General features: G+C 46.6%; 2 protein-coding genes across 2 annotated transcripts in view; both read left to right on the top strand.

Moving 5' to 3' along the window:
* The first annotated feature begins 3,852 nt into the window (after positions 1-3,852).
* On the top strand, positions 3,853-16,187 carry CHRNA1 (cholinergic receptor nicotinic alpha 1 subunit). Its single transcript, XM_042041323.1, has 9 exons — positions 3,853-5,208; positions 7,056-7,201; positions 7,346-7,390; positions 7,831-7,940; positions 8,171-8,366; positions 8,968-9,205; positions 10,295-10,518; positions 11,816-12,055; positions 13,996-16,187. The coding sequence occupies exons 1-9, from the start codon at positions 5,166-5,168 to the stop codon at positions 14,125-14,127; spliced, it is 1,374 nt and encodes a 457-aa protein (XP_041897257.1). The 5' UTR covers positions 3,853-5,165; the 3' UTR covers positions 14,128-16,187.
* A 4,106-nt stretch (positions 16,188-20,293) lies between these two features.
* WIPF1 (WAS/WASL interacting protein family member 1) overlaps positions 20,294-22,762 on the top strand; it is a 56,478-nt gene continuing 54,009 nt past the window's right edge. Inside the window, exon 1 of the mRNA XM_042040547.1 lies at positions 20,294-20,411. The gene's annotated coding sequence lies outside the window, so the exon portion shown is untranslated. The remainder of the gene's footprint in view (positions 20,412-22,762) is intronic.

Here is a 22,762-nt window from a genome sequence, read left to right as displayed (position 1 = left end):
TGGGCCCACTCATGAAAGCCACTGTATGGAATACAGTAGGGATATGACACATGTATTTCCAGAAGCCAGGTACTGCTGAGCTCCACTTTCTGCACTGGTAGTAACTCAATTATATACTTACAAATAGCATCTAAATATGCACTTAAAATGTAATAATGTCACATCCAGAGGCAGACACTCCTAGGAGAGCACTTGGGTACCTAACAACCATTTAAACACTGCTTTAGATGTCTCCACCATCAGGATGCAGCAGAACTGGCAGCAGAACTCGTTCCCAGCTTTGACATCCAGACCACCCAACCTTTCTGCCCAGTTTTACTATCAGCTGCCAGACTTTTGTGTTTTGTGGAGTTTCTTTGCCTCTGCAAAGAGAAAACTCATGGCTGGTGATTATAGACAAAGTTCAGAACAGGTAGCAGCAGTGGTCTGTGCCAGATGAGTGCATTTTTCAGCTTGTGCTGCTGAGGAAGGGCAGAGCCTTTAATAAATACAGGTGTCACCTAGCTGCATCTGAGAATTATGAGATTTTCCTGACCACAGAAGCAGAGTAGCTCAAGAGTCCTGCTTTGCAGGAAGGTCTTCCTGAGGGGATGGACCAGCAAAGCTGCTCCTTTGCAGTCCCCACCACTCTGGCATGGCTCACACAAGCTGCTGTGTTGACAAGGTGGCCCACAGCAGCAGGGCAGAGCAAACCTCATGGCTAATGGACTTGTCCTCTTCTGATTCTTGTTTGGCTCCCCAGCACGACTCACCTTGGCCCCAGAGATAAGCCTTGAACTTGGATGGGAGCCCTAGAAGCAGCCATGTCAGGGATGTCAGCTGGAGTTAAATTTGCCACTGCTCTATTCAGCAGCTTTATTCAGTTCCAGGACTGGTTTCCTGGCGTGTCCATAACAAAAAGCAATGGGAAGCTGCAGCCTGCCTACCGATTCCTTGGGCATTTCGTGCTGCTCAGCTTGTGCCTGTCACCTCTCCTGATTCTGTTTTCAATTATTCCTGTCTCCATTCTTGCTGCTGTGCCTGCCTTGCCCAGAGTGGGAGAATGAGTCTCTGTTAACAGTGTCATTTCTGTCTGAGAAGTGTGACCATGAGGGCCAGTGCCAGTTTAAAGGTGAGCAGTGTCTCCTCACCTGCATTAGATTAACACTTATGCTACTGATCTAACAATGTCTTTTGTGATTGTGGTTTCTCTGTTTGACTGGGGACCTTTTCCTTGCTCTACTCTTTCTTTCCAGACTCAAATTCTTTCTTTTTTCCAGAAGCATCCTTCAGGCTAGGTAACTGTGCACCATGTCTCTGCCATGATAGGAAAGCTCTGAAATTGCAGAGGTTAAGATCACCGCTTTTGAGCAAGTTTTCGGTATTTTCAATTCCTTTGGGTGATGCAATAGAAAACAAAGAAAATATGTGCTGAAACTAAATTTGCTACAAACATTATGGGGATAAAATGTATTTGTGGGTTGGTGGAGGTGGGTCTCAGTATGGAAAACTGCAACTTTGGATTTCTTGGTTTGAGGACTTTAATCTTATCTATCAAAACCTACTGACATGTATATTAATGCCCAGCATGTTCTAATGGGCACCGGAATAAACCGGGTAAGTACAGTCCTTCAGCATCTCAAGACTGTCACTAATTCCTTGAATTAATTTCTTCTGGAAAATATTTGCTCCCTCTGTTTTCTCTCGCCACAGGGACAGTTTGCGGTCGCCCTCCCGAGCGCCGCCGTGCTCCGGCTCATCCCCTCGTCCAGCTGTTGCCATCTGGTGGCCATGGAGCCGAGCGGGCTTCCAGCGGGGAATGTGTGCCATGACTGTAACCAGGGCAATCTGGGAACCAGCACATGGCGAACGCACAAATACTTGTCTAGCCATCTGCCTTATTCAGTGCTGCCATAATCTACTGTCGCCAACAATGCCGTTTTTCTGATACAAAAATGCGTTTAAAAAGGTATATACTGCATTTGAAAACTAAAACTGCTGGACAGTGCTATGACTTTTCAACTTTTGTTCCTTTCATTTCCCTGATGTACTAGGTAACCTTTCTCTGTTCTTTTTATTAGTTTTGCTTCTGCTTCTCACTACCTCCACCCTCCCCCAGGTCCTGTCGTCCATGTATCTGTTGGAACCTCTGGCACCTGCTCTCTTCCATCGGGCATTGCCTCTCTGCACGCAATTCTGTGACCAAAATTTCAGTTAAACTCTTGTATTCCTCACCCTGTCAAAAGCATTAGGCATTCTGCTCACTGGCACCGTGTCTGTACATTATCACCCTGCCAAAGAGACTCACCTGCAGCAGTACTTGTTCACAGCCCACTTCCTCCGGGCAGGAGCCCTAGCAGGGCTTGCTCCTCGTACATGGATGGAAGGAGCAATGCCCTAAATTCAGCAAGCAGTGAGTTCTGCTGTTTTCCAATCAATCTCAATGAGGCTGGTCTGCCATTAGCATGCTGTGTAGTGGGTTTGTCTGAGGGCTGGGGAAGGGGCTCATAAAAACAAGCCAGGAAGGTTGGAGTCAAGATAGATGTAAAAAGGGGTTTTTGTGTGGGAATGAAATATTTGACAAAAAATTCTCTGAATACTCTGAAGGAAAAAAGAAAAATACCCATCCTAGAAATTGATCAAATTCAGGCACTCAGTGTACCTCAGCCCCTTCCCTTGCCTTTTCACCTTGGTCACGATGGGTCACATTCCCCAGTTTAACAACAAGCAGCGTTCACTTCTCTGTCCATATTTAACTGCAGTAGCTCAGGTTGCCTTGGGTTTTTTGCAAGGGAAAAGGCTTTGTGCCTCTGCCAGGGAACATTTCTCGCAGCCAGGCCATTGCTCCCCAAAGGCCTTCTCCAAATACCCGCTCCTTCCTCTTCCAGCTTGAGCTCTGACTTCCAGCCAGTGAGGGGAGGCTGGCTCCCAGGCTGGGGGGTTGGCTCAGCTGCAAGAGAAATAACCCCTTGCTGGGGCCACAGACTTTTTGGGGCCCCTTCAAACTCTGCACCCTGCCAGCTCCAGGAGCCAGACCTTGTCAGGAGGGACAGACACTTTTCTTACCCAAGAGCTGTCATTTGCCAGAGTGTGGAAATGACTCTTACCCAAGAGAGTCATTTGCTCCTCCGTCCGCCTTGGAGCAAACCTGGCAGCCCTGCCTGGGGTGGGCAGGAATGCTTTGAGACCCTGAGAGGATCCGGAGGGCTGTGGTCAGCATTCCCACGATGCCTCCATGCAATTGTATCTCCGCTGGTCAGGGCAGCTGCCTGGCCTGGGATAAAGAGTGGAAGCAGTCAGACGCGGGTTTGAAACAAGATCCCCGCAACAATGGGAGCTGCCAGCCACGAATAGGCCAGGAACAAGGCCAGAGTTATGTAGATGGAGAGTTTGTACTGCAGGATAAATGTAAATGCAGAGTGAAATGCTTACTGGAGGGGGGTGGGTGAGGGAGAGTGATATAAAAAAATAATTAAAATAATAATAAAGGCATCCAGCATGAAACACCAAGCCAGCTGGCAGACAGCACAAAGGCTATCCAGCAGAAATAGAAAATACATCTGGTGTCACCCAGAGGCAAAGCTAAGAAAGGTTTTTGTCGGGAATGTTTTCTGGAAAAGGGAATTTGGAACACTGTGTAAGAATGGTAGTGGCAGGTCACTCAGTGCCATCTCCTATCTCCACATGGCAGTTGCCTTAGAAAAATGCAAGAACACCACTACTATTAGACAATCCCCGGGACACGACCCCAGTCCTGAGACTTGTGACTCTGGGACTTCTGTGACAGACTTCTTAGGGGGAGGGTGCATGTGTACATTCAATAGTATGAAATTATTTAGCAAGGTGTTTTTTCTGAATACAGATAAACCTCTGCAAGCAGACGCTGCTGTGGCACCGAACTCCACTGCAGACACGCTCTGTGAAGAGGTGTCTTGGTTAAGCCTGACAGCTCTACCCTCAATGCCCTCTATTTTTTTGCATGGGGACAGAAAGTGAATCCAAATATGCTTTCTGTAGACCATTTAGGATTTTACAGACCCTACCAAAGCTCTCTCTCACTTGCTTTTCTTTCAGACTGATGGTTCATACTCTCTATGTGTTCCAGGTAGAGAAGCCAGTTTGTACTGTGGATGTTGTTGTCACTTTCTCCTGGGCCTTTTCCGAGTCTTTTGAAACCAGATGACCTGAACTGCAAAGAACATTCATGGATTTATAGTGACATCTTTCCTTTTTGCTTTATTTCCTTTCCTAGAAACTGATGAGCACTTCACAGGACTATCTCAAGGTTTTGTTCCTGAGTGATATCGTTGAGTTCCATAGTAGATAATTGTGTATATATATATACACATAGATATATAAAAAATTATCTACAGTTTCTTGTTTTCTTTGATAGCCTAAATGACTGTTATTACTAAACACATCACTTTTCACTTCTTTCCAGGTGATTTATGGTAATAAAGAGCAAGCACTTGCATACCCTACAGAAATCCACTGGATCTGCCCTGCTATAGAAACAAACCAGTCATGTTTCTACCACTTGACTTTCTCAGTTCAGTAAGGACAGAGGTGGTGGCAGCCAGGGGGGTGGGTTCTCCTCTTACTTAGTTAATAGCTTTCAAGGTGGGGACTGGTAGATTCAAGGAGATGGATTGGTCTCGAGAATATTTGTTCACTTATTCAAAGATTTCCCATCCCTCTGTGAAGCCAAGGGAGCAGCCCCCTCCCAGCATGAGGTCTGTACGCTGGTGAGGGTGTTTCAGAAATAAATGACTGTGATCTGTTTTGTCTCAGAGAAACAAAACCCTAAACCTGGCAAGTTTCTCTGTTCACAAAGAGGTTCTGAGTTCTCACCAAGATGTTCAGTTACTTACAGGTAATTCTTTCTTAATTTCATTTGTGTGTTTATTTGTTTAGTAAGCCACAGATCACATTGACACTCAGAAAAAAAATTACCTTCTGTAAACTGCAGAAGATATTTGATGGGTGAAACACACTGTGCTCCCATTTCCAGCCCGGTGGTGCAATGGTGCTCAGCTGTCATTCCCAGAACAGGTGCTGTAAATCAATACCCTGGTGGGTATATTTTGGCAGCACCCTGGCGGAGGCAGCACAGCCCCCTCTGAAGGGACCTCGGAGGTGCTTTGTGCGTGCCTCCATCTGTATGACTGCAGCAAGAGGGAGCTGGGATGATGAAGGTCCCTTGCGTACTCCTCCTCCTCATCTCCACAGGTAAAGGTGTTCCAGCCATGGCCTTGAATGGGGGTTGTCTCCTTCCTGAGTGTGTGGGACTGGGGCTTTGTATATACATCAGTGTGTGTTCTGGGAGCAGCCTGTCCTACTGGTGAGGTTTTATGAACACACCAAATCATTTAAAGGAAACCTTTGGAGTGCATTAGCAGCAGCTCAGATATTTGTAATTTCAGGCAACAGATAATTTGAACTGAGAAGTTTGTGTTTTTTCTATCACTAATCTTTTTTTCATGCTCCCGTTTACCCTAGTGCTACATGTATTTCAAAATATGTGAAAGGATCTAGTAAGCATGGCTTGGAATGTGAAAAATCATTACAAGAAATGTCATTAAGTTGTGGGGTGACTGACAAGGAGGTAGAATTGATTTGCAGCTGCGTGAGTTGTACTCAGATAATTGTTTTTAAACTGTCCCTTAAAAGAACAAATATTTTGTGATCTTAAAAGCTTTTCAGAAAATTCAAGCAGTACACTAAATACCTACCAAGCCACACCAGAAGGGAGCAATGTGAAAGGATTTTAATTGGATTAATAAAGCATAGAGCTTCAATTAGAAGTGATGCTGTGATCATAACTTAAAAATTGAAAGATGTCTCCTGCCCACCCTTGCTCAGCCTCTTGGCAGGGGAAGCAAACAGTGCCTGTTTGCAACAGACAGCTTTTCTCATTGGCATCCAAGTATTTTAATATAATCTCATGGCGGGACAAGGCCAAGGCAGAATCTTTGGCAATCTCAGCTCAGCTATATAAAAGGAGTTGATGAAAAGTCAGTTAGGATACCAGGGGAAATCCTAGCTTAAGTTGGAGTCAGCAGCAAAATTCTTGTTGACTTCTGTGACCCAGGATTCAACAGAGAGGGGGAGACAAGGGTGCAATCTGCCAAAAATGCTTGCAATGAGGCTTGACTGTTCTGTTCCTTCTCACTACCTTTAAGAGGGGAGACATAAAAAAACACCCCCAAGCACCCCTTCCATTTGCTTTCCTGCCCTGGAACGGTGAAGCAGCTACAGTCTGAGGACATCATGTGCCTGCTTGTTCTGCCATAGGCTCTCTGGAAACAGGGCCCACCTGTTTTCCAGTGCCCTTGCTTCTTGGGAGTGCAGTGCCATGCACAGGCACTGGGAAGGCCCCACTGGAACAGGGCTGCTCCCTGCCATTTTCACTTGTGAAGCTCTTCTTACAAGGCTCTTTGGCACAGCACTGCCAAGTCATGCTGGGCAGCCTGTGGGCAGAGCTATCCATGGAGCTACCCCGCACAGTGAGTGGTTTCCTTCTCTCACCACCTGCACAACCTGAGCAAGTCCCGTTGCAGAGAGGAGCTCTTGTTCCACTTAGATTGTGGCTGCAAGGAGTCTAGGTGATGATTTCTTCTCAGTGACTGGTGTGCTTAGCCTGCTCCTTTAATGTTACTGTCACAGGAAGGTCTGTGGAATTGAAGGTGGAAAAGGCAACATTAGAAATCCCTGATACTGGATATCCTCTGTGTTTAACTGCCCATAAGTACTGCCTGTTAGCACAGTTTCAGGCTGGGAGACTCCTGATGCTCACTCTGATGTCCACGATCCTGGCTATTTGGATTTGTTCATCTCCTGGATGGAGGCCATTGTTGCCTTACTCCTAAGCTGGTGCCCAGGTCAGACAGCAGTTACCCCGCCGGCGGTACTCGCCCATGGTGCGAGTCTGAAGCGAGAGTCACAGGGAGGACTTGCTGTTATCCCCCACCAGCAGCTTGCTGTGGGCAGCACTTCCTCCATGCCAGCCTCAGCTTGGCAGTGCTGTAGCCTGTTCCCTGCCTCATCTGACTGGTGCCACCCCTGATGTCCTGCAGCTGGGCTGGCCCTGTGCTATGAAGATGAGACTCGCCTGGTGGAGGACTTGTTCAAGGACTACAACAAGGTGGTGCGCCCCGTGGAGGACCATCGGGACGCCGTCATTGTCACCGTGGGGCTGCAGCTCATCCAGCTCATTAGCGTGGTACGGTAGGAACGCGGGTAATGGGGATCCGCTGGCTCGTGTGATAGTGCCAAGTGGTGGTGTTTTTCTAAGGAAACAGTTTTTATCTTTTAATCTTGATGCTTGCTGATACTGCCTTCTTTTTTTTCTTTCTTTTTTTTTAAGGATGAAGTAAATCAGATTGTGACAACCAATGTACGCCTGAAACAGGTAACTCTAAAAATTCTTACCCATTTCATCTAATTCAAACAAATGCACTGGGCGCAGTCAGGAATTAACTACACTGTCATACTTTTGGGCAGGTGGGTCAGGTAGCAGAGCATTTCTTCTTACTGAGATCTCAAGAATAAAATGCTCTAGGCACTAAGAGTCTTAAGAAAAGCATTTGGGGTTGTATTTCAAACAGTAGGCTTCTGATATATTTGTCCTTGTATTATTTTCTTTTGGGGATTTTTGTTTTTTTTTTTTTTCTTAAGCTTCTTAAACCAAAATTTAAGGTAATGTAAAAAATGATCTGGGGGTCCCACTCCCATATGTTTATGCTTACATGCATGTCCCAAAGCAAGGGAGGAGCTGTTTCTGGGAAGTACTCAAACTACCCCCAGAAGCGCTGGGAGAGGCTCTCAGGGGCTGAAATCTTCCCTCTTTAGCAATGGACAGACGTCAACCTCAGATGGAATCCAGATGACTACGGTGGCGTAAAAAAAATCCGCATCCCCTCAGATGATATCTGGCGGCCAGACCTTGTTCTTTACAACAAGTAAGGGGTGCCAGCTGCCACGGGAGAGAGGGAGGGAGGAGGAGCTCTGCCTCATGGCAGCACTCTGGTGGGACAGTTTTCCCATGACATCTGCTCCAGTGGGTACAGTTCCTCAGAGTAAGCCTCTCCAGGAGCAGGCACTGGGGAGTCATTTGACCTGTAGCCAGAGAAATCCTTTTGTGACTGTGTTAATTATGCTGCCCATATTGCTTTTAATGTTCCTTTTGCAGTGCAGACGGTGATTTTGCCATTGTAAAATACACCAAAGTCCTTCTGGAGCACACAGGTCTGATCACCTGGACACCACCAGCTATTTTTAAGAGTTACTGTGAAATTATAGTCACACACTTCCCATTTGACCAGCAGAACTGCAGTATGAAGTTGGGAACCTGGACATATGATGGTACAGTGGTTGTCATTAACCCGGTAAGCAGGGAGTTTGTAATGGGGAAAAGCAGCAAAGACCTGTATGTATTTTTAGGGAAATCTCAGATTTAGAATGGAATATGACCTAGTTTTTGACTGGAAAAACAAGCAGACCTTACCTGTAAAATAGAAAATCCTTATTTGTAGATCTAGCACAAGATTTCCTGGTTTGGCTCCTAAATTCTGCATACATATTATCCCTGTGCCCTAACAGTCTCCTGTCTGTCCTCTGACAGCTTTGCACCACTTTTTATGGTCTTACCTGTTCTGCTTCTGCTTGTTTTCTTGGGTTTGGGTTTTTTTTGAGGGGGTATATCTTCTCTGCTCTTCCATTGCTAAGGACTCTTTCCCTGTCCCCTCAGGTATGCCTCCTATCCGTAATATTTTTTCAGTCTACTATCCCTGACTATAATATTTACTTGAATGCTGTGTAGAGGCTGATATTCTTAGGCAAAATAACATGGACAAGAGCTGTTTACTCACAAAAAAACCCCAAAGTGCATGAGTTATTTGGAATCCTCTTCCTGAGCCAAACCTGCCAAGTTTTGATTTGGTTCAGAATACACAGTATTAAGAATTTGTTTGGGTATTTTGCTGCCAGGAGAGTGATCGTCCAGATCTGAGTAACTTCATGGAGAGTGGGGAGTGGGTGATGAAGGATTACCGTGGCTGGAAGCACTGGGTTTACTACGCTTGCTGCCCTGACACCCCTTACCTGGACATCACCTACCACTTCCTCATGCAACGCCTGCCTCTCTACTTCATCGTGAACGTCATCATCCCCTGCCTGCTCTTCTCCTTTTTGACAGGGTTAGTTTTTTACCTACCCACAGATTCAGGTATGTAAATTTATTCATTCTACTGCCATAGAAATATAGAAATTGCTCTTCTAAAATGTTCCTGAGCAATTCCCAGTATTTGAAATCATCAGCCAACTTGAAAGCCAGAGCATATTACAACTGGACATTTCCACTGAAAGTAATGGCTTTAAATATTCTGCAAAGAAAGGATAAGTGCTGAAAACTGAAACTGTTGATATAAATAAATTGGGGTGCTTTCCCATGGAAATTGCTATCTATCCAGCTAACTTCTGCAAACTAAAGATGCAGCTGGTTAGTTTTTATGTTTTGCCACAGGTAGTCATTTTTTTAGTATGTCCTGCAGTAAATGAGCACACAGGAGTGACAAAGGCCCTTCTGCATTATGTCAGAGCAGTGAGCTCATTACCTGCTTGCACACATCACCTCGTGTGACACAGAGCAATCCTGACCTGTTCTGGCCTCCTTTGTCACTGCTGAGCCACTCATGCTCCCTGCAACCATTTTCTCCTCTTCATTCTTTTTGCATTTTTGTCAGCTTTTCATACTGCTTAATTTCAGTGCAAGCCCCTTCTTATGAAATACTTGATGCATTTTTTGAGTGGAAAACTTCCTACAAAGTTGAACTGGATTAAAAAAATGTGTGAATAATGTTTTATGGTTAATTTCTGACACCCTTCATATGTGAGGAGGTCTTGCATAGCAACTGACCTGATGTCAGATGTGATTTTAGTCCGCTCCCTCAGCCCACAGACAGAGAATAAGGCAAGCAAACCCTCAGGAGGTGGTGGAGCAAGCACTAATCAGGTGTATATGCTTCATTGTCCAAAATACACAGCCCATGAAATGCTCCTGGCAAGTAAAAATATCCACCACCCGCACCTCAGCCCAGTCATTCCTGGTAATTCCCACCTGAGTGCTGGAGCTGATGGTGTTAGGCTCTCAGGTTTGCCCTGCCTAGTTACTGCTTTGGATGCTGGCAGAGACAATAGCACTACAAATGCACACGTGTTTGAGTGAACAGCTATCACCCACATCCTGCTTCTCAAATAAATGCTCTCTGTACTGAATGATAGGAGCAGCAATGATTTTGGGGTTTTTTTATGACAGGTGAGAAAATGACTCTCAGCATTTCTGTTCTGCTGTCTTTGACTGTGTTCCTGCTGGTCATTGTGGAGCTGATTCCCTCCACCTCCAGCGCAGTGCCTCTGATCGGCAAGTACATGCTGTTCACCATGGTGTTTGTCATCGCTTCGATCATCATCACGGTCATCGTCATCAACACCCACCACCGCTCCCCCAGCACTCACACCATGCCCCACTGGGTCAGGAAGGTGAGCTCTATGGCTTGGCACATTTGCTGGCTTGCACTGAACGCTCCATATTTTATTGGCAGGTTTTCTAATAAAAGTCAAAAAGAATTGGGGAAGTAAATGCATCATGTTAAAGGTCTCAAGGCACAAGAGCCAGTGTTTACTACTTAGCTGTGCGTAAACTCAGCAAGATTGCTGAAGTGCTCCTTTAAGTAACAAAATTGTCCACTGGGGTAGAGTCTTGCAGGGAACAGATGAGGCAAAATGTGGGTTTTGTCTGAAGGCACAGGGAAAATAAAATGTCCATCTAGACTCAAATTACATTTCCTAGTCTAATTCTCCATCTGACTGCAAGGCACTGCTGCCTGCCAGTGGCCAAGTCCATCAGCCTGTGTGAGTGCAGAGCACAAAGGCCACAGGGAATACCTGAGTTCAGCATCCCATTTTGCAAAATATGGTTTAGCAAAAGCTAAAAAATCCTCTCTGTACTTTTCCTGTATAGAGTTGGTCTGCAGCCCTTGGGAGTAAAGCAGATCCTTGCACAGGAGTCTTAATGGTAATCATAAGATGTAGAAAAAATTGGTTGTCACTACAAGTTCTTTGCCTGGGAGACAGTATCAAAGATCATCTGATTTATTCAGTAATCTTTGCTGTTTTGAAGCCTGCCTGAGTTCATACTAAACCATGACATGAAAGGGGATTGTTCTGTGTATTTCTAATTTTACTTTTAAGGTTACAACTTATATAGGATTCCCTCTGCAGCACAAACAATCCCTGCAGAAGAGAAATTTCAACAGGAAACACTGCATGTGCTTAACATTGCTCTGGCAGCAAGTCTCTGTGACTCCAAAGGAATTTATTGTAAACCTTATATGCCTGTATAGCAAACATTCATAATAGCAGAATCAAACCTAAGTAGCCAAAAGAGGTTCTTTGTCATCCATTCTTCAAGTCAGATTTGTAGGCAATATGTTTCAAGTTAGATGAGATAGCTTGAGCTCTGTCAGCTCATGCTAGCTGAGGATCTGCTCTGTAGCATCGCCTCCTGCTTCATGTGTGGATGTTGGGTGTGTGGCAGAGGAAATGGCTTTCAGAAAACGTGTGGCAGGCCTGCGGGAGACTCCCTCTGCCCCGGGACACAAGGCTGACAAAGGCCCCAGTGTAAGTAAGGCGTGGGTTGTGACACACTCGGAGAGGGAATCTGCAGCAGCTCCAGCACGGGAAGCGATCTGGGAGCGGAGAGGCTTGTCTTTGTTCAGCACACAGCTGCAGCTGTAACACAGCCCCAGAAACTGTCGTCTTCTCCCTTTGTTTTCAGATCTTTATTGACACAATCCCAAACGTCATGTTTTTCTCTACAATGAAACGACCATCAAGAGACAAACAAGACAAAAATATTTTTGCAGAAGATATTGATATTTCTGACATTTCTGGGAAGTCAGGTTCTGTGCCTGTCAACTTCTACTCGCCGCTTACCAAAAATCCAGATGTGAAAAATGCTATAGAGGGAATCAAATACATTGCAGAAACGATGAAATCGGACCAAGAAGCCAGTAATGTAAGGCATTTTTTTGTGCATGATTCATTTCTAGCTTTCAAGTTGCTACATCTTACTTTTTTGGCAAAATATCCCTGCCTTACAAAAACACTCCAAGCCCTGGTTTGGCTCTAGCAGTGGACAATCTTCTCCCCTTGATGGAGTCAACAAGGAGCAACAAATACTTGTCACAGATGTTAACTGAATATTGGCTTCCCAAAATGACAGAAAAGGAAAAAGTGTCAGTGCTAAGGTTTTCTTAATGTGATATGTGAAGCCATAGAGATGGAGTGTCTGTGAGTAGGAAAGCAGTTTCAAGAACTCTAAGCAAGTTCCAAAACACATTTCTCCTGTCTCCAACTCAGGCATCTTGCCCCTGTGGTAAGAAAGATCCTACTGCTTTTGAAAACCCAGGAAGCAAGCCAAACTCCAAAAGACTAGTAGTGTTATCTGAGAAGTGTTAATTGTAACTTACAAATGATATTTCCAATTTTGATAAGGTTTTGTTTTATTCCTGAATACTACAAGTAGTCCCTCCAAATGAAGTATGTCATGAGGTACTCTGATTACTGACTTTTTCCACATTGCAAGCCAAAGGAAGGATAAAAGCATATAGAGTCACACATGGCAGTGTTCCCTAGGAAAACCTAGCTCTGCCTCCTTCTAGCACATTCAGTACAATTAACCCCTCTTTTATTTCAGCTTTCCCAGATCACACAGCTTTTGCAGGGGTAATTCAGTCCTGGTATTTCATCTTCCTTTCGCCTAAGTGGTCATAGACCTCTCCTGTTGAGCTGCAGGCTAGTCTGAAGACAGGCAGGTTCTCTGAGAAAATTATTTGGCCCATGCTCTTGAAAAGGAGGTGCTTCCTTCCCACGGACAGGATTTACACCACAGTGTTTGTTCCTGAGACCAAATTCCTGGAGCATGTGAAATGGCTCTGGCTGTAGTCTCATGTTCCCGTGACTCCTTTGCCTCTCTGCAGACAAACTGTTGTCTTCAGCAGGGCTGGCGTGGCTTCAGCATCTCTGGGCTTCACTTCCTCCTTGGCTCACAAGGAGGGTCTTCAGGTTACCAGCAAATGCCCCCTTCGGAAGTGGAGCCCAGCTGCTTGTGTCATCTGGGCACTGTTGATATATCACTTCCAGGGGGTTTCAAAAGTCAGGTTCCCCAAATAAACTGAAGGTTGTGGCTTGTGAAGGCTGTCACTCCATTGCATTCACTTCTGAACCACCTCAAAACAGTATTCATTATCAGTATCCTCCAGATAAATTGCAACAGCCTCTTCTGCTTGTGGGAGAACCAAGGCAAAAGCAAGGTGCCTTGGGCCAGCATGTCACTCCTTAAGGCAGAGTTTTACAGGGTGGAAATCCTGAGCCCTGCTGTACTTGGTGCCTTGCACTCTGCATGTTCTTACTGTGCTGGGTTCCCACCAAAAGCATCCAGTGAAAAGGCACAGGGCAAGTGGTTCACGGTGTCCCACAACTGGAAAAAAATACTAATGGAGCTACCAAGAAGGTTTTACAAGACATTCGAATGTATGGAAAGCAGGGATTAGGGTTAGATTAATAGCAATTGTCTAGATATCCCATGAGAACAAAAAAGCAATGGAAAAACAAAAGTCAGCTGGGTCAAACTAAGCATTTTGCTTTCAAGGTTTTAAACTCTCTTTCAGAAGCAACAATTGGCCTAACAATTAAGCTTTTCAGCATTTTTTTAAATGAAATTGTTCAGCATATTGCTAGGGTTTCTGGTCAATTTCGCATTGAAACGTTTATTTCTAGGTATCTTAGGCTTTCTTAACGACTGACCTGCTTTTGAGAAGAGAATGAGCATTTTCTGCATTACAATAATGGCACTTATGGAAGAGCCTTCCCCTTGTTCAAGACAGTAAATTACAAGAATGCTGTAACAAACAGGGCTCTGCAGAGATTTTACCATCTCCTTTGTTTCTTTCTCAGGCTGCAGAAGAGTGGAAGTTTGTTGCAATGGTGCTTGATCATCTTCTCCTTGGCATATTTATGCTAGTTTGTTTTATAGGAACATTAGCTGTATTTGCTGGTCGCCTTATTGAATTAAATCAGCAAGGATGAATGTCAGCTGGAAAGTATTTGCTACCCTGAACATCTGAAAGCATCATAACCATGAAAATCTGGCCAGCCTCTGAAAGGTTCACTGACAGGAATCAGTAACTGCTGGGAAAAAGCATGGATAATAAAATGTAAGGCTCCATACTTAGCACTTCTGAGCTGCTGCTCAGTAGCATTTAATTGCCAAAAAGAAACACTTGCATTACAGGTAAACTTGAATGGCTGTCCGCCAGGTTTTGATCCATTTTACCCTTTATTAAAGATGTTAATGTATTAATAAGACTGTCTGACTTTGTAAGCAACAGATACTAGTCCAGTGAAGTCAACAGCAGTGTAACAAGCTTTAGCTGAGCTGTTAATCTGTATCCAACTTTAGCATTCAAGCTGGTTTTAGTATCTGCTCCGTGGCTTTTGTATTAGCAGAGTCACCCCTCTCATAACGCTAGATGTACCCGTCAGAAATGTCTCAAACTCCATGCTTAAACACTTGATTTTCATGCACAAATCTGAGCTGACTGTCATGCACGACTCTACCCGTAGAAGGTCTTGCTGCAGCAAAGAGGAGAGACTTACTTGTTCCTTACTGTGGGAAGGATCCAACCTATTCCTTGGATAATCTCCATATTCAACCTACTCTGATCTTGGAAGGTTGGTTTCCACTCTGCATTTGGAGTGATGACTAAGGTTGGGGGCACCTTCAAACTTGGGGGTGTTTATTTGAACACAATTCTCTCTGTTTCCTGAAAACTGTCCCCTGCCCTGCTGAAATAGACCGTGAGCATTAAAGTCAGGCACAGCGTCACACAGCTCATTCCCAGGGAAGGTGTGGATCTCAGCTGTACTTCTGCGTGACACGGTGACAGGACCTCTCCTCCTCTGAGCAACGCCGGGAACTGCCCGAGCTTGAGTCAAAAGTTGAGCAGCAGCTCTCTCTGGTGGCCAAAGCAAAGTAGTGCTGCCTCTGGCCGAACACGGCTGGAGTTTGTTTACTCCATATTCGACGTACGCAAGAAGCCTCTCTGCGTTTCAATAGCGCGGTGTGGCAATACCAGCAGTGCTGCCTCTTCTTCTCAAAAATAAGTAAGGGTAGGTGGGGCAACTGCGACAAGTTACTCATCTTTTCCAGCTGGCTGTCCAAGCCAAGAGCAGTACTTTGCTAACAGCTGTAAACAATTTGTTGTGAGTTTAGTAAAATACTTCGTGTTATGTGAATGCTCTACAGAAGCGTGTCATGCCTGCAGAGGACAGGCATTTGAAGCACTATAGGGAAAAAGGAGGCACTTGTGTAACGCTCCCATCATTGCGTAGTGTTTGTTGGACAGTGTTGTGGTGAGCTGCAGTCCTAAGCAAACAGTTTGTCTGGGGTAATCGATCACTTGTAGCATTCTGCTCTGCTCTTACGGTTTAAAGGATGATAATCCTTTGCCTCTCTGGATGATCATTAACCCTGTAAGCGAAGGACAAAGCTGTATTGCTGGGCGACACCTCTGCTGACAGAGGGAGTGTTCGCTGCAGCTGGCTTTATCTGAGGTGGGAATTCCCGGCTCCCAGCCCTTGGGGGAAGCCAGTAGCTCCCTGCTCACGATTAGCTAAGCTGCAGCATAATGGTGCCTGGAACTTAATTTGAGAGCTTGTCATTGGCACTAAAATTGACAGAACAATCCTCTTAGAGCAGCATGTGGTTGAATCTTAGCATTAAATATAAACATCAAGGAACCTTCACAGCATCTTTGTTCAGCTTCCTCAAGGCAGACCCGGGTCTTGGCCTCCAGATTCCCCCTATTTGTGTGCCAGAGTGAGTGTGTGCACGTGTGCCTGCCTGCTTGCTTCTCCAGATCTCCTTGTAGACATCTAGGTGCAGTGCTTTCCTTCCACTTCCTCAGAAAAAGGTTTGAAATTATTTGTTCAAAAATTTTCATTTGTGATGTTTTGACCCATCTTATAGGCACAGCCTATAAATCTCCTGCCTTTCTGTCACTCTGACTCTTGATGAACTACTTGTGTCTCAAATGATGTGATAGGAGGTAAAAATAAATGCTAACGACTTCCCTTCTTAAGTTGCAGATTCCGGGCGTTGTACACTGACTCTCCAAACAGGGTTCTCCAAGCGTCAAATAAGCACACTTTTTTTTCTTCTTTTTTTTTTTTTTTTTTTTTTCTTTGCTTTGAATACTTGGTCTGTACCAGCCTCTATTTTCTGTTCCTAGATCACCTTTGTGATACATTTTTCTTGCATACCACTTGTATACCACAGTATCCATCTACTGACAGAAACCCTTACCTACCTGCAGACTATTTCTTCTCAACTGCTACTGTCCTTTTAAAGTCAGCACCTATTAAAATAGTAGCTTTGGAGGTTGTAAATGTTGTGTCTCGGTCACAGTCACAAATAATCTGCTGCTAACATGTAAGTATGTATAGTCTAATGATTTCTCATTTACAGCCCTGTAATCCCCCCTTGCAATCTTAACACTAAACTCTCTCCTACATGGGTTGAATCAGTAGCCCCAGGGACATGACCCTGGATAATACTCATGCAACCCACACATGCATCTCTGCTGCCTCATTGCTTTAAACAGGCATATATTTCAGCCCTGAGCTTCAACTAACAATTCCCACAAGCAAAGCAAGAAACAGGTGTCACACACTCATTGCTAAATTTCTCTAGTAAGTGTAAAAAATAACGACGTGAGCACCATGGCACTGATGTAAGCGGACCTCATTTAAATGAAGGCAGACCAGGGGCATCTGGGTGGGAAGGTGTTGCTTTTATAATGATAGTACCCAGAGCAGTTAGCTTGTCCCTCTTTTCACTGCCATCTTCTTGCTACTAAAGCTGCTTTTGTTCGCTTTGAGCTTGTTGATAACACCCTATTTATGTCCTTAACATAAAGGCTTCCTGGAATGTCTCCATCTTTTTCAGTTTGATTCTCTTTCCAGTTTTCAAACCATTTGGTGGTTAACTTTCCCCTTCCCATCCATTTAGCTGACCTTAACTACTCTCTACTGTGCCATGGATATGTTGCTCTCAGAGATGCATTCACTCCCAAATGTCTTTCCTCTTTGGCACTCCTGCTCTTCAGGAGACCTGACCCTTCTGAGAATTTTTAAAGTCCCTTATCTTGTACTGGCTCCAAGAGAGCAGTTTCACCTCTGCATGAGTCTATAATCAGAACAGGCTGCTGCTCTCCACCGTCACAGACAGCTGAGCTGAACTCGTTGTCCTTATTCTGTCTCTTCAGCCAGTTGAATCTTGGCTTCGTAGTGGAGCTGATCAAGAGACAGAAAAATGACACTCGCTGAACTCCAAGCACTTGATTATGAGCTTGCATCTGCCAGGTGTGAGCATTCATCTGCCACCAGTGCTTGGGTCCTGCAACCTCCTTCAGTTTGAGAGTTTTTAAAAATCAGGTTATTGTTTCAGGCAATTGTAAGACAGTTTAAGTACTCTTTTTTTTCTCCAGGATATAAGTTGCTGCCAACCTCCTTGCTGTGGCAGTCTCCCCAGAGAAGTGTGAAAGCAGTGTGAGTTTCATCAGCGTGCTGACTCAGCAGTTCCTGTTTCCACAGCTGAGGCAAACCACAGCGGGTAGGGACAGCAGGGCAAGAGAGAATGTGTAACACAGGACCCATATAAGTGCATAAACACTGTGCTGCTGGTGGAGAAAGGGAGCACATTACCTCCCTGAAAGGTTTGTTTTCTGGTATGGTGGCAGGCAACCGATCACCTTTGAAGTCACTGATAGTTCAGCACAGTAGAAATGCTTTTGAATTTGGACACTTTTAGAAGGTTGCTGTCCTTGGCTCCAGTCACAAGATCTCACATTTTCCATCTGTTTACTAGTGCTAGATAAAGTCTAGCACAGCCTCCAGGCCCCTGGGCATGCTGCTGGCTATAAATTACCTTTCTCTTTCTGTTCTTAAAAATTGTGAAACCGATATGAAGTCTCCCAAACTTCTATCACCTGAATGTTGCACAGACACTGACTTCTAACAAAGCTCTGGAGCACTTGTCTCTTTCTATGAATCAAATCCCAAATACAGAAAAGGCACTCATGTACTGCTTTGCAAAAGATTCTCTAAAATGATCATACTTCAGTCCCTGATAAACTTTAGACACAGCTATGGAAAAGAGCCAACCTGTAGGCAAGCATTTCCATGCTCACTGTGAGAGCCATGCTGAGTCCTGCTGGCTGCAGGTGGGTTATCTACAGCAAGGACAGGACAGTTTCATTTGTTACCATGCAACAGGCCAGCCTGACCAGCAGGCAAAATGCCATAGGAGTTTGTAGGTTACTGCAGCACAGTGATGATGGATCACTCAGTGGATTCCCCCTAAAGGGACAACTCTTTCCTAGCAAGGGTTGTAACCATTTCCTGTGATCCCAGCACAGATTCTCCCATTGCAGCACATCTTCCCAAGCTTCTACAAGCTGAGCAGATCTGTATCAGTGTTTGCTATTTATCCCATATGGAGCCTGGAATGAACGCATCACATGGTATTTCCCCAGCACGTAGACAAGAGTAAGCTGTTTGCCTCTACGTGACTTTTCAGCTAACCAATGACCCAAATGCTGTTTGCCGTGCTTAGGAACCTCATGTGGATTTGTGACCCTCTTTAGAGAGCTTTGGGGCTGTAAAGACAGTAAACACAGAGTACCTGCAGTTTTACAATTTGTGAGGACTGAAATTTTTGCTTGCAAGCTAATCTGCATTGTGTGCGTGGGTCAGAAAAGGGTAAACATAAAAAATTGTTCCAGTTTTTGCGTTTGTCTTGTAATGCTCCAAGCATACAATGACACAGAAACAGAGAAATGACCTACATAAAAGCCTGCCAAGGTTGCCAACCTTACACTGAAGGCAGCTCAGTAATGCCACTGCTCTTATGACAGCATGTCTCACCATAATACGGTGCCTTCAGGCAACTGCTCATCTCCTGGTGAAAACATGAAAGTAAGTTGCAGCAGGTTAACTTAGCACACTCAGTCTTTGACCTTGCTGGGACACATTGCTACAAGTGAATCAAGAGCATATTTAAGTTCTTCAGGACACCTGTCCCTAACATTTTTATTTTAGATAACAGTGTTATATAGCTGCTGAGCTGGACCATGTCCATGCATGGCGTAAACAAAAACCATCTCAACACCTCCAAAATGTGAAAGCCTATGGAGACAAAAGCATGTGAGATCAGTGTCGGCTCAAATAGACACTCAGGACACAGCTCTTGCACTTCTAACTTTGCTCCTATCTGCACAAGTTACGCCATTCCATATACTTGGGCATTTTCCCATCCAAAACCTCAGTGCTGGACATAAAAACATTAACAGAAATTTTGTTTCTAGAAAACTTAGTCAAGCTGCGGGGGGAAAGGGAGCAGAATCTATTGCTTGCCTGGCAAAGCAATCTCTGCGGGAGTTAATTGAGGTATGAAACAAAAATACCTTTTGGGGCATCCTGCAGAGAGGGCTAATTGACCTTCCCACATCTCGATATACTGCAAACCTTAACAGCGAAAAAGCAAGCACCTCTTTCCCACTGTTTAATTACGTTTCTACTCTACCGTGTGTGTCTCTGCCTGGTGCCTAGCTATTCCCCAGGTGCCACTACCCCTTCCCCGCTGGCTGCCATCAAGGCCATCGGAGGCAGGTAGGGAAAACAAAGCGTGTGGAGAACTCTGTGGCCAAACGGGGCAGCGGGAGCAGGGCCGAGAGGAGCGGGGGCTGTGCCGAGGGCCGGGCAGTGCGGGGCGGCCAGGGCGGCACGGAAAGCAGAGCTGCCCCTGCGGTGAGGTCACGGCCGGGGAACCGCTGAGGGTTTGAACGGAATGTGTCCTCGGCAGAGCTACCAAAGTCACAGTTCAGGCCGCTGGCACTTGGGGACCGGAATCCATCTCCCTGTGAGGGGGCTCTCTGTAACTCTGACTAGTGTGAACTCCCACCGGGCACAGAGGGATGGGGGCACGGCCATCACCGGCACCCCGCGCTACCTGGGAAGGACCACCCCAGAGGGAGCCCCGCTCCGCCGGCCGGGCCGAGGGGCACAGCCCCGGGAGCGGGGGCAGGGGGCGGACACCCACCCGCGGCGGCCCGGCCCGGCCTCGGGCGCTCTGCGGGGCCGGGGCATGTGCGGCGGCGCGGGCGGCGGGGGAGCGGCGCCCCAGAGCCGCGCCGCGCCGCTTCCTGCCGCTATAAATAGCCGCCCGGCCCAACATGTCCCGGCCGCCGCAGCGGCTGCAGCGCCGGCGGGACCCGCCGTGCCCTCCCGCCGCCTAGCCCGCACGGAGCGCGGTAAGGGGGCTGCGGGAGCCGCACGGGGCTCCCGGCGGGGGACGCGGGTCTCTGGGACGGGCAGGGCTCCAGCGGCCGCCGCGCTGGGGCAGCTCGGCACCCCCGGCCCCACGGGATGAGCGCCCTGCGGGTACAAGGGTCGGGAGCTGAGTCTCGCCTCGTGCCTGTCTGCTCTTTCTCTCTTTTATTCCAGACTGCTCTGTCTTGGGCTGGACGCGTTCCTCCTGCCTCCCGAAGCTGTGCTGGCAGGCTCCCTGCTTCCCCCTCGCATTCCCGCTTCCCCCGGGGTTGGGCGCGTGCCCGCGGTGGCGGCCGGTGTTGGCCTCTGGGCGCAGCCCCCGGCCCCTCTTGGCAGCTTGGACCGTGCTTCTGCCCGGGCTGCCAGGGAGGTGCCCGGTGGCATCCTTGTCCATCTCTGCTGCTCTACAGCCACGGCTGTGAAATCCTGGCGGGCATGTCAGGGTGGGGAGAGCCACGCTGGGGCTGTGGCACACGCTGGAGCCGTGGCACACACCACTGCCCACACGCGTGGCACCCACGCAGGGCACACTCGCAGGTGTTTGTGTTGCAGCCTCCCTCAAGTGCTTTCATCTGCAGCGAATGTTGAGGCAGACCGTGTAGTTAGGCTTTATGGTGGAGTCAACAAAGCAGGTCTCTGCCCTCTGAGCTGGCTCTTGGGGGCTTTTTTGAAGGAATCAACTTAGGGAACCTCAAGTAACCAGTCTTCAAGTTTTAGCTTGTCCTGCATTTTGTTTGCCTCTGCTACTCTAATGGCTGTGTTTCATCTTCTAATGAACACCTTCTGGAGTGCAGAGCTGTGTGCCTTCCCAGGGAGTTCCTCAGCTAGCATGTACCCTGTTTGAGCGGCCTCTCCAAAACAAACGCGGTAACAGCACTTGTCTCTGGCACTAAGGTGTGCTTGTTCAGGAGCTCACCATGAGGTTCTTCCAAATTGCTCCTTTACTCCTGAAGTGCATTCTCAAAGACAGGGCTGTGATAAGCAGCTGTTCTCAGTTTTGACCTCCAGAGGATGGGCAGTGTTTTTCTTCTCATTCACACCCTTTTTAACTCTGTCCGTCAGCCTTCCCCTCAATTTCTTCTGTCCACTAGCTCTTCCAAGCCCAATTTGGGAGGACAGTGCAGAGACCCAGGAGGCCACATAAAACAGAAGACGTCCTCTCAGAGCCTCGGCTTGGGAGCCTTGCCTTCAGTGAAGGCAGGAGGGATGGCAGTGCTGCTCTGGCTGTGCACTTTTTCAAGCACTGTCAAGCACGAGGCAAGCTGAGCTGGCATGTACTTTCCCCTCTGCTGTGAGGGGAAGGCGCATATGAGGGAGGAAATACAGCAATACAGCTGTTCCAGAGCACTTCTGCCCTCTGTCCAGCGGGAGCACGTGAGGGGGGAGGACAGACGCAGAAAGGGAGATTCAGGAAGAGAGTATGGGGCGTTGGGGAGGGACGAGGGGAAGAGAGGAAAGCTACAAATGGAAAGGAAAAGCTCTTTATGTGTGCACAAATCTTATTTAAAGATCTGTTTAGCAAGAGCAAATAGCCTAAAATTATGAAATTGTATCTCGAATCCCTGTCATTGTTCCTCCAGAAAGTGCGGCTTTTCTTTCCTTGAGTATTATGTGTGTCTTTCTGCCTCACTCTTTAGGCTCTTCAGCATCGTCTGACCTCAAGCTGAGCAGGATGTTGCCCTTAGCATCTGCCTGTCAAATGTGTAGTTCTCCATGTTGTGCATGAAATTATTATTTCCATAGTTGGTTAAGGCAAGTTCCCGAGGAATGTGAAGCAAGAGGCATGCCAGTTCCTGTGGCTGGCCTTGACTGGAGTGCGGGCATTTTGGGACAGGGGCTGTGCCTGGAGGCTGTGGTTACTCTATGTGTTATTTTGGCAGCTTAGGGATTCTTCCCTCTGCTCCTGTCTCTCCCACCCTTATGTCTTATTGCTGTTCACCTGTTCCTCTGCCTGTGCTGCATCTGCTTCAGCCTCTCTGAGTTATCTGTGGGGTTGTGCTGAAAAGCTCAGAAGTCTGAGTAAGGAGTAAAAGAGAGCAGCTACTTCCTTGTCTGTAGAGAAGTACCCTCTCGGGCCTGTGCTGACTCTCCCCTGCATCCTGCTTTGAGATCCCTCACCTCAACAGCTAGGAATTAAAGCAGTTGAAGCTCTCTAACTTTGTCCTAACTGCTGCTGCTGCCTTGCTGTTTCTTCTGAAATGACACTTTTAACTTTTCTCCAGGATTGGTTTACTCTCTGAATGGCATCTGGTAGTAAGGCCCTGTCTTTGGGGACTGCATGGCTACAAGACTACTAAACGTCCTTTTTTTTTTTTTTCTTTTCCCCATGAAA

Source organism: Corvus kubaryi, unplaced genomic scaffold (genome assembly GCF_017639235.1).
Source record: "Corvus kubaryi isolate FWS band 111438036 unplaced genomic scaffold, C.kubaryi_AGA036_p1.0 37396, whole genome shotgun sequence".
NCBI classification, from domain to species: domain Eukaryota; kingdom Metazoa; phylum Chordata; class Aves; order Passeriformes; family Corvidae; genus Corvus; species Corvus kubaryi.
This window is presented reverse-complemented; position numbering and strand designations above follow the sequence as displayed.

What these genes read in the sequence shown, in the direction of transcription:
- CHRNA1 (XM_042041323.1), top strand. Translation starts at nt 5,166, where the DNA reads ATGATGAAGGTCCCTTGCGTACTCCTCCTCCTCATCTCCACAG. An exon ending in CCTCCTCCTCATCTCCACAG is followed by an intron (nt 5,209 to 7,055) that starts GTAAAGGTGTTC and finishes GATGTCCTGCAG; the next exon opens with CTGGGCTGGCCCTGTGCTAT. An exon ending in GACCTTGTTCTTTACAACAA is followed by an intron (nt 7,941 to 8,170) that starts GTAAGGGGTGCC and finishes TTCCTTTTGCAG; the next exon opens with TGCAGACGGTGATTTTGCCA.